The sequence below is a fragment of the Centruroides sculpturatus genome, unplaced genomic scaffold (assembly GCF_000671375.1).
Source record: "Centruroides sculpturatus isolate CEXI.00-Female unplaced genomic scaffold, Cexi_2.0 scaffold113, whole genome shotgun sequence".
Taxonomy (NCBI): domain Eukaryota; kingdom Metazoa; phylum Arthropoda; class Arachnida; order Scorpiones; family Buthidae; genus Centruroides; species Centruroides sculpturatus.
Genome location: NW_019385770.1, coordinates 408,418 through 420,840, shown reverse-complemented (window position 1 = coordinate 420,840; position 12,423 = coordinate 408,418). Strand labels below are relative to the sequence as shown.

The window sequence follows — 12,423 nt, the reverse complement described above, 5'->3', positions numbered from 1 at the left end:
ATTATTAAAGACTTCGATACAAAAATGAAAATTTGTGAATTGGCAAAGAAGTTTGATCTACCGAAATTGTCGGTCAGAACAATTATAAAAGGTAAAGAAAAAATTCTCGAAGCTGTGAAAAATGCTCAATCTTTAAATTCAAGCATCATTCGTAAACGTCACAGTATTATCGCTGAGATGGAAACAATGTTAAAATTATGGCGTAATAATCAAGTAAATGTAAAAAATTGTAAAATAATATAGGCCTAATTTGTTATACATATGTATTATCTAAGATTTTATTAAACATTTTTTTCTAAATTATTGTTTTCTTTAGTCTCCGGCCCCAAATAAAAATTATTGTATTCGTAAGTATTTATATGCGAAATTATACCCCGACTTACGCGAATTCGACTTACGCGGTTACCGCTCGGTCCCACCTATCGCGTAAGTTCGGAGTATTACTGTATAAATATTTTAATTTATAGTCGTATTTAGTATAAAAATAATTTAATATATATTTGAATTTCATATTTTATTATGTAATGAAATTTTTATAAGAGGACAATGACACAGTAGAGCAGCTCTGATAGGTATGTGACCTTTGTATTCGCACGGAACCTAGCATTTAGAGGTTCTTAAGCCCGGTTCCCACTAGAGCTTACGGATTCGTTGAGGGAACCGACATCACTATCCATCAGCCAATCGGATTATCTTGTCGTACAGTTTCCGAGAGAAAGCATTTCGAAGATGGCTAATGTCGAACAATTTATCGAAATCGTGTGACCGAAGGCTTGTTTACAGGACATATCTATACACAAATACAAGATAAACAGAAAAAAGAGAAAATACGTGGATGGCCATTGGAAGGCATTCCTAGTAAAGCTGCTTTATTTATCGCTTTTATAGGAAACACTTATACACATCAGCTACTCAGCATTGTTGTTTGGCTCTTTGTGTACGTTATTTTGTACGAAATGTTTAGTCAGAGTCGTAACTAGGGTATGCCAATGTGGCCCCGCCATAGGGGCCAATGTAATAAAGGCGCCAACCAGAAGGTTTCGGAATAATATGTATTCGAAATTAATAACAAAAAAATTTTTATATTTATATTTATATAGTATTTAAATGTCATTAGATAATTTTTTACAACTGCATTTTTTAGAATAAAATTATTAGTCTATTATTTTTAATAATAAAAATTAAAAAGGCGGCATTTTTATTTTTGGTCATATGCGTCCAAAATCCTAGTTACGGCTCTGTGTTTAGTCAAACGTCTCAGAATTGTCGCTGAGACTATAAAATATTGAAGGCAGCGGATCAAGAATTCAATATTACGTAAAAATGCAATTACCTATACGGTAAAGAACAAATAGAACGTGTGCATTCACCATTACTAATAAATCTGAAGATGATTATGTTAGAGTAGAAGATTATGTAAAAATTGTGTTGCTAATTTCTCCGCTAACCAGTTTAAAATAGATTTTCATATGTCACAATTTTCATTTGAGATACAGTACATAATATGCGTATAATTTATGGTGGCAGCCATCTTTTGTCTGACTTGCAGGGACTGACGTATGATATACTGCTTATTTAGATGATAACATTTGACAGATGCTGTACAGATACGTAGACGGACAGTAACGAAACAGCTCTAATGGAATCGGACTTTAGAAGGGCTCTGAATTTGGACAATAGCCTTCGGTGTCGTGCAAAGGCCCCGCATTTATATTTTGAACTGGGCCCTCCAAAATATGGAATTGGTTTTTTGATACATCAATATAAGATTCATATTTTATGATTAACAATATATTTCTCCAAGAAAATTCTAAAAATATAATATACAGTAATGCTTATTCGAGGTCATAAATTTAAATATACAATACAGTAGACTAATTGAGTTACATAAGATTAAATTTAATATTTTAAATTGATTTATTATATCGTATAGCTAGATTAGAATCTTTTCTGTTAATTATCATGCAAAATATACTTTTTAGACGACCGGATGGCCGAGCGGTCAAGGTGCCTCCAGAGCCTACTGCTCTGGAGGGACCTGGGAATGAATCCGGACGGGTCAAGGAATCCCCAGGAATTTTTCGTGAGGGTGGTCCGTTCGGATATGTCGGGCCCCGTCCCTCATCATCCGGTCGTCCCATAATGGGCCTGCTAAAAGAGGCCCTCTTAGTGCCCACAGGGCGAAAAGAGTAAAATATATATATATATACTTTTTATCTACATATTAATTGAAAATTAACCATCTTATTCCGATATCTCTGTTTATGGTTATCAAATCCAAATCCAAATCCAAAATACCGTCGTTATCATTTTAAAAACATTATTTAATATATCTTCAGCATGTAACAATTTCTATTACTACCAGTCGACCCCCTATAACACTGTTGATTATTCCGTTTTATATGAATTTCATGTTGTACGAGTCACTTAGATTTTACAAATACGTGAGCCGTTCACAGACCGGCTCCTGTATTTGTAAAATCTAAGTGACTCGTACAACATGAAATTCATATAAAACGGAATAATCAACAGTGTTATAGGGGGGTCGACTCCTAAAATGTTTGTTGTAAGGAACGATGGCAATTAAATTGTCCATACTATTATTCTTCTGCTTCTTAAAAGTACGAGGGGTGTTTTTTAAATAAGGTCCGTTTTCTGATAAGAAGAAAAATACTGTAAATATCGTTAAAATATATTTTTTCCCATATTCTACATACTTTTATCTATTTTTCTACATAATTTCCATTTTTGTTCAAACATTTGTCATTCCGCTCAAAAATTTTTAAAATTCCAACTTCAAAGAAATCTGTCGCCTGCTGCCTGAAGACATTAGGCCACGCCGCTTGTCTTGTACGGCACGGCGGAGTTTTTCGAGGTCACACAATAAGCATCAGAATTGATTCTTGTGTCTCTTGGCATAAAATCCACTAATAAAGTCCTTTTCCTGTCCCAAAAGACCACCATGATCTTTCCTGCTGAAATAGAATAACAGAGCGTATCTTACAGTCGGCGGGCGACTCAATTTTCTTAAACATTATAAACTTCTACAGCTCAGCATACAGACAGACGATACGGATGCAAATGACATCTAAACACGCACATAGCATTCTGAAAGCAGATGCTCATGCGCACTGCGGCAATTGCGCGTCTCATTCACAAACGGACCTTATTTAAAAAATAGCCCTCGTATATAACTAAATTAAAAGTATAAAAAAGCATATAAAAATTTTTTTCAATAGTTGTAAAACTTCTTATCGTCATTGTTTTTGTTATTTTATATAAATTATTATATTAAACATTGTTTCATATGAATAATTATACAATATACGTTTAAGCAGCGTTTTATAAAATCTACCATTTTTTAAACTCGAACTCTTCATTTTATTTTACTTTTTCTTTTATTTCTTTAGAAATTACCAATTTCAACTGTTATTGCGGTTTTAATTATATATTACATTGCTAAGAATCGCAATAAAATTCCTATTTAGAGTTTTTTAAGCACGAGAAAGCAGGTTAATGGGTCTAACACAGTGTTTCTCAACCTCTAACGAATCGTCGTCCCCTTCAACGTAGTATCACCCACTTCAACGTAGTATCACTCCCTTCAATAAAACCATTACGTAGTATCGCCCCCCTCACTTCAAAATTCCGATGCCGAAGGCCAAGGCTAACACCAAATTCGTACTGCATTGAATAGACTATGGACTAGAATAATGTTATTTGTTTAATTATTGTATGATATAACGAATACAATATCTAATTATTCTTAATATAATGTTTTACTATATCGCCCAGAAAATTGTTTTTTGCCCCAATATATAAATTGTTACAAATCGCCCCCTCAACATGGAAAAACACCCACGTAGGGGCGATATCGCCCCCGTTGAGAAACACTAGTCTAACACGTTAAATTAGCGCTCTCTCAACTAAGAATGTTTAATGTGAGAATAAGCAACGACTGAAAATGACAGATGTGTTTCTCAAGTAGGTCATTTCAGACACAATGTAAGGAATCGTGTTAAAAGTTCAAGGTTTATAAATAGTCTCTATGATTTAAAAAAAAAAAATGCACGTGCTTTACATCACACATCATTAGCCTGAATATTTAAAAATTACCTTAAGTAACTTTAAAATACTTTTTTTCGACTAAAATATAATTTATAATTATAATTATAATTATAATTAAATGCGAAATAAAAATTTAAAAAGATTTTTCGAATATTTAATAATGAAATGTTTGTGATTATTAAATAAATATTATATTTGATTAATCTATTCATGAAGCTTCGGTTTGTTTTTATGCATGTTTTTTTAAATATTTAAAAATTTGAATTTTTTAAGCATCAAATTTCTTATTATGAAACTTTTCTAAAAGAGAAAAATAAAATAAAATAAATTTTGACAAATATTTGATAGAAATAATCATTAATTCGATTATTAATGTTATAAAATATATTTTTGAAAATTAATTTCATTGTTTTTATTAAATTTAAAATCGATATAACTTAAGCGATGATGTTTTTGATTTCAACGCAGCAAATGTCATATAATTTCGAAATAAAACTGAATGATTTTATTTCTTTATGCGATATTTAAATCGAATTTAACTTTATTCGTTTCTTTTGTAACGTATTATGATGTGAATTAAAGTATTATTAGTGTGATGATTGGTATAAAATGATACAATAATTCGAGAGTCGGGAGTAATGACCTAAATAAACAGTGTCATTAATAATACACTATTATTGTTATTTTGATAAATTAAAATACTCTTGAAAATTAATTCCGCTTCAAATTTAAAATTATTTAATTAAAAATATATATACAACCGGGACGATTGTGTACTTTACGTCAACATTAGTCACGTGTTACTACTGCGTCCTCACACACCCCCGGAAATCGAGCTATGAGAGAACTGGTTGGAAGAAAAGATATCGCAAATAAACTCGAAGAATCCGTCCTTAATCGAAGCAAAATACTTTTTCCCCCCGAATCGAATTCACAATAATAGTTTCTCGCCGATTATTTTCTTATAAGTATTACAATTTGTTTTATTCGTAACCAAGGCGATAGAGTGACGTCATCGCAGGAACGTGTTCGGTTTTGTAGTTCGTCTGCCGCAGGAAGAGGTGAATTGAAATGTCATTGAAGAGCTCTTTTCGAATTATGTAAGTAATTTAACCAATAATATTAATTATTCTATGATTTATATAAATTAAATACAAATTGAAATAAGAAAAATTTTAATTTTATTCATATAATCAATCACTTCGATGAATTTTTCGAAAAATTCAGCAGACGATCGAAGATGTCCAATGCTTTTTAAATAAGTTTTATCCTATTTACTTTTATATTATAAAGGCTTAATTATTTAAAAATAGAATACAAATTACAAAAATAAATATTAATTTTTAACGTGATCGATATTGTCGAAGCTGCGTGCATTTCTCCTAGTTGTGAGGAGAATTGTATATTTCAATACCACACTTGTATATTAAAAACTTTTACAAAGAGCGAGAGGATCGAAGATTTAATACAGCTTATACGAAAAGAGTACGAATAATATGAGATACACAATATATTTGATACTGTAAAATATGTCATACATAAAATTATAAAACATTTTACAATAAAATCATATGTTTTGTACTGTAAACACACATAATGTTTGCTATTTTTGCATACAGGGGGCGGGGTACAAAAGTATCAATAGTTATACAGTTATTATGGAAAAAAAACATACAGGGAGAAAACAGGAAGAAAAAACATTATTTTTATGTACAAATTAAATTACAAATACGGAATACGAAAGTAATAAAAGATAAAAATAATTATAATAATGAACACCAAATATTTATATTTCTCAGATTTTCAACTGTATACCTACTTTTGCACCCCCCCTCCCGTGTATTATTGAATACGTATATTGTTTTAGGAAGAGGCTTTGTATTGTTTCTATAGAAGAAGCTCTGTTCTTGTTTATAATAATAAATAAATATCATAATATTAATAATTGTGATAAACAAATTTTTTAAATAAAAGGGAAAAAATGTTATTTAAAAAATTATTCTTCGTATATTCAAAATTTTCAAATTTTATTTTAACTTCTTAACAAGAACAATATAACTTTTTTACTATATGTATAAATTATATAGCGTAGAAGTTATATTGGTCTTATCTATTTTATTAAAAAATAAATGAATAGAAGAAATGGTTATATAGAGATGTAAATTCGTTTAAAAATTGAGAATGAATCATTCCTTAAATTCCTTGACTTTGTTAATTAGAAATAATGTTATTAAATTAGAAGCAAATCTGTAATTTCTGTAATTTTATTGTATACGGAACGAAAGGAAATGAACTAATATTTTGCAAAATCACAATTGGATTATTTATGTAATAATTTTGATTTATTATTAAAAATTGCAATAAACGCAAAAGAATAGATTTTTGTAAGTTTTTTAATTAAATTTAATCCGTATTTTTAATTTTTTACAATTAAAAATTTGTAGATTATAATTAAAACAAGAAAATAAAATATAATATAGAAATAAAATAAACGTTGTTATCAAATAAGCCTATATATTAAAAGAAATTGTGTTGCTTTCGATTCTTTGACGAGCTACATTTTATTATGGAATAAGCTACTGTTTCTGAATTGCAAGGAAGGCGATTCGATAAATGATGTGGAAAAGTGCCAAACTTTTTGATTTTCTGTGATGAATTTACCTGTAACAACAATTTTTAAGAAAAAAAAAATTAATTTAGTTCGTAAAGACTCTCTCAATGTTAACCTAAAAGATATTTTACAAATGATATGAAAATTATATATAGGACTATATACTATTAATATTGATAACTTTAAATATATTATTTTTTTAAGCATAGTTTTAATTTCACAAAGATAAGTGTATTTACATTTTTAGACTTTAGGTTTAAAGATTATTGACATGCTATTCTTTTTGCAAATCAGTTTTTAAAAATAATCATCAAAATTTTTATTTTGCTGATGATTTAAAAATTTGCTGATGAATTATTTAAAAAATTGGATTGTAAACAACTAATAAATATTAAGATTACCAAACAACCAAAATCGGAATAAGCTATTAAAGTTAAATTCCTTTTCTTTTCCTTTTGTTTTTTCGTTTTAACTCGAAAAACTTTTGAAAATTGTGTCTGGTAAATGAGCGATTGCATATCCTGTGTATATATATATATATATTTATTTATTTATTTATTACCTATAAATTATGTATAAATTTAAGCAATTTTTACTTCCTATTTATTTTACACAGTAAAACCAAACTTACACGGTATCGAATATTTTTCTGGTTTGGCAGGTTTCCGCTTTTAACAGATTTTTTTTTTAATATAGAAAATCGCTGCATTTCCAAGAATTCTTCATGTTTAGGCAGATTTCCGTTTTATTAAGGTGCTATTTTGAACAGGTTTTATCTATTTTTTAAAATATTCACTTTTTATTTTATATAGTGCAATCGAAACTTGAAATCAGCCAAATTACGATCTTACTAGATAAAACTAATTCTGACAAAGCCGTTTCCTTAATTCTACTTTTTAAATTTATTTATTTATTTTTTTTAATTAGAATTAACAAACTGCAGTTGATAATAAACTAATAATTCACTAAATATTCTATAGTTATAAGAGTTCTAGCTAGTAAGAAATAGTACTGAAATTGCCTCACTGTTAAAATACAATGTTTATAGAAATAGTAACTACAAAAGATAATAACAATGTAATTCGCGAAATTTTATTAGGCTTATTACTTTAATAATCGTTATCAGCATACACTACGCTCTTCGCTCTTTGTTGGAACAATGCACGTTATCGTGGCATTTCGAGATGCAAAGATTTCATTTTTTTGCAGAAGTTTCACTTTGAAGTGCAGTTCTTCTTGCATGCACTGCAAATGAACCCTTGTTCAATTCCTATTGTTGCATTTCTTATTACACTCCTCAGCGAAATTTTCTGCTGTTGTACTTTTTTTGAGTTAAGAGAACTTGAGAAACGTCGAATTCGGACCTAAAAGAAATAACTATTATCTATCAATTGCTTTTTTCGTTTAATTTTCAGCATAAAATTTATTTTAATCGTATTAAAGATAAGTGCACTTACCTGTAATTTATCTCGTTCAATACTCCATTCTTTGTCTCAATTTTGTACAGATATGTTCTCATTTCTTTAAAGCACAATTGTTGAGTTTTGGAAATAATTTGCCTTATGCCTATCGGAAATCGGCAAAATAACCGAAATCATTTTCATTCTTTTGGCCTGATTCTTAAAATTTTCATGATTCAATTTTCTTTGCTTACTAATGAGGTATTTGACAGCTAGCATCTCGTCCTCGATGTCTTCGTCACCATTTTCAGTTTCTTCTTGCTGTGCATTCATCTGCTTGAAGGATTTTTGAAGTTCTTCCTCATCCTGGATATTTTTAATAACGTCAGACGGCAGTTCTGATGTCTTAAGTTTAACTCTTTGCTTAATATCGAACACAGCTTTATACGATAATTGTTTAATGAAGGGCTCTATTTTTCTTAAATTCCACAAAGTGGAGATAATTTAACCAATTCATGATGGATTGTTTTTAATCTATGAAGCCAACATATTTCATATGTTGACTCGTTCTATCGAGTTCTGGCTTTGACTTTGTTGTGGTTTCCTATGAACGATCTTTAACTTTGGCCGGGAAGTGAATAGCTCCTCTATTTCATAATCGTATATGCAAAATACGATTATGAAATATGCATAATGTCTTTCATAATCGTAATGCAAAATAAAGGCGACACAAAAATCAAAAACATATTAGTTAACCTCTTCAACTCTTGATTTGGAGTGCTTACAGTAAGACAAATTTGGTAAAATGTTATTGGTAAATCGTAATTAGGGTTTCTGAAACGGGATCCCGGTTGTTTTTTTAACCCGGGAAATATCCCGGGAAATTTTTCTTATCCCGGGAAATCCCGCAAATTTCTTAAAAATTCACTTTTTTTCTTATTTTGTGTTAAGGTTGAGGAATTTTGCAAATAGAAAGCATAATTAACTCATTCACTGTCAGAATACATTTGTATTTATTAATTTTAAACCTACCTATTATTTTTTTTAAATTTTTGCTCGTTATAGCATGTCACAAATGGTCAATAATCAATATATAGCTTATTTGTGGCATGACTATAAAAATTCTTTACTTGTCGGAACCTGTAATATCTGGAATAATTGTGCTTACGCTGTCTTGAGTTTTAACCATGCCCAGTAGCTTCAATAAATGCCTGACGCCAGATTGTGCAAATTGGGCAAGGATACAAACGAGTACAAAGTCTGCAAGTATGAAGTTTTTCTTCATAAACCTGATTATTAAAGCCAAATGAATTGCCGAATTATCGAGCTCTAAGCTTGATGCCGCTATTAAAGCAGCCAAGGTAGACAAATCAAGAATACTAGAGAGCGAAAGAAGTACTACAATCTCGAAAACGAACTCGAAAGCTTCCAGGCTACAGGTGAAAAAACACATAATATCTGTCTTCTCTTAAATGCATTAAACACTATTCCAATCACATCAATTGAATCGGAAAGGGCATTCTCGGTGGCAAGACTTTTCATTACTAAAATAAGAATTAGAGTGAGTTATCGGAGTATTGACCATCTTTGCTTTTTAAAATCTTATAAAAGTTTGCAATATTTTGTATTATATTTTATTTAAAAAACGAAAATTACCTTCTAAATTAGAAGTTCATTTTTTTAATTTTTAACTCAATTCAAAACATTTTTTTTGTTGTTGTTGTATGCAGTTTCCAGCAAACTTTAATTAATTTTTTTCTATTTGTGAAAATTTCTACGTTATTTAAAGGTAATTTTTATTATAGGCCTATAGACCTAACACAGCATTATTAATATGATTTTGGAGGTTACAAAACTTTAAAATTACTTTAAAAAATGGAAAATAATTATATCATTTGATTTCAAGATATTTTGTATACCTTAAAAATAATTAATTCTATCCCGGGAAACAGTTCACTTTTATCCCGGGATCCCGGGACAAGCAAAATACCGGGAAATGAGAAACCCTAATCGTAATGAACTTGAAACCTTGACCAGCCTGAGATTGCTTGTCAATTAAGTCTATCTGTCAGCAGCTATTCATTTCTGAGTGAAGAATAGGTTTGAAAAAGAAGTCTTTCTTTTTCCTACTTTTCTTTTGTTGGTTTGTTTCTCATATCAATAAAAAAAAAGTTTATTATTTCAGTCAGTCTTGGCATATTTGCTTGAAGTTTCAATTTTCACTCTATCTTGACCTCTACGTCCTAGGGGCCGTCCATTTATACAGTTTGAGCCATCTTTCACCTTCCCCCTCCCTGTGTGTTTTGTACAATGATATACTTGTGGAAACTCCCACTTTAATTATGAATATAATAGTTCATGAATCCCGAAAGTGAAGAAATGACTATAAAAATTTTTACAAATATTTTCTGAGTTTAGTAACATGACTAGTAAATGAGCTTAATAATATATATAATAATTATTAATAATATAATAATAAAGAAAAAATTCATATACCACTAATATCACTAAAGCGGACTCCTAGTCCACGTAGACTAGAGGTACCCAAAGTGGTCGATATCGACCCCAAGAGTCAATAAGGTATTTTTGGGGTCGAAAATAAATAGGTTAATTCAAATCGGTTCGTTAAAAATTGTTCATCCAATTGGTTATGTATATGACAGTTTAAAACGTTTGGTGAGACTTCCTCCATCTCCGTCATCTACAGTGATGTACTTTTCGCTACTCCTTTTCCCTTAATTAAACTATACACCTAATTAATTTACTTGACAATATCTTTCGAATATTTTCTGGACTGACAAATAGTATTTCACAAGTTCACCTGTTGTGACCAACTTTTTCATTTCACCAGTCTCGAGAACATCAAATCTTTTTTACTATTCGATATTGCAAAGGCGTCTTTTTCACGCAGATTTAGTTTTTCCAACCTTTCGCCAAAAGCTTATGTAACCAACTCTTTTTATTGCATTATAGTAGCTTGCTCTGTTTTTCTAAAGTAATTTCTCTATGAAACACATTTTCCATCTACTTACCGGATCCTACCCACGTTGTATTTCACCAGTCATCTCGAATAAACGTAATAAACACGGTAATTATTAACGAGTTCCTTCACATAATCGCACAAATACGTGTGCCGGGCTATGAACGGCTCACGTATTTGTAAAATCTAAGTGACTCGTACAATATGCAATTCATATAAAACGGAAAAATCAACAGTGTTATAGGGGGATCGACTGTACTGTATTACTAAAAAGTTATACCTTAAAAACATAATAGCACAATTTATTTTGACAAATGTTAGAGCTAATCTGAACTGGTCTAAACTTGAAACATTTAACCGTCAATATGAAACTAAGGACTAATTTTCTCTAGCATAAATCATTGTTAATATTGAAACTCAAATGTTTTATCGAACATTGATAATTTATGCCGTTCAATGCAAACTTGCAGGAAAAAGTAGTGATTATTTTAATAATCGCTATTTTCTCTTGCTTTCTCGATAAATATATTTTTTCTAAAAACGTATTTTAAAAAATATTTTTAACGAATTATAGGAATTTAAAGTAAACTCAAGCGAACTCTGCTCTTATATTTGCTCGTTGCTTTTTATGAACAGGAAACCTTTATAAAATTTTATGTATTCTTTCAATACAACGTATCGAAAGATTTGTAATTCATGAAAATATACTCATACAGCTACAGATATATATATATATTATATATATATTATATATAGATATATATATATATTTCAGTATACCAGATTAAAATGTGTATACATGGAAGATTGGTTTATTTGCTTTATTTCTGACAATATGTATAGTTTCGAAAGTTTAAAATTTTTACAAAATGCCATTAATCTAAATCAGTATCCGTTCATTCGCTTATTATGCTAGTAAGAATATATTCCTTAATTTTTATGGTAATATCTAAGTCTCGAGAGTCGATAGTTGAGACTCGAGAATTCCAAAATTTGTTTCTACAGTATTTTAAATACTTTTGAAATTATATTTGTTCCTTTATTGTATTTCAATTTAAACTTCAAAATGTTATAAAATGTAATCCTGGTATTATCATAATTTTTTACGTATTTTAAAATTGAATTTATAAGTAATCGCTGGTTTTTAATCTGTGGAGATAGCGTTTCTTATTATGAATGCTGACTAAAATACGAGGGCTGTTCGGAAAGTTCGCGGCCTTGCCTATATGCGGCGCTGCGATCAATTTAATTTTTGGCGGGAATAATTCAGCCATCTTTGCTAAAGATACGATACCAATTTCCGCTTGATTTGTCAAAAAGTTTTGCCACGACAGCTTAGCAGATAGTCAGTGTGCACATGCTTT

The 12,423-nt window shown here is 29.9% G+C and overlaps 1 protein-coding gene across 3 annotated transcripts in view; it reads left to right on the top strand.

Annotated features, from left to right (window-relative positions):
- Window positions 1–4,820: 4,820 nt before the first annotated feature.
- LOC111641969 (1-acyl-sn-glycerol-3-phosphate acyltransferase epsilon-like) overlaps window positions 4,821–12,423 on the top strand; it is a 56,234-nt gene continuing 48,631 nt past the window's right edge. The window contains exon 1 of one of the 3 annotated variants that reach the window (XM_023388230.1): window positions 4,821–5,168. Coding sequence is in view for 1 of the 3 variants with exons in the window: in XM_023388227.1 (XP_023243995.1) it covers window positions 5,140–5,168 (29 nt within the window). In the remaining 2 variants the exon portion in view is untranslated. The remainder of the gene's footprint in view (window positions 5,169–12,423) is intronic. The other 2 variants (XM_023388229.1, XM_023388227.1) reach the window with 2 other exon arrangements.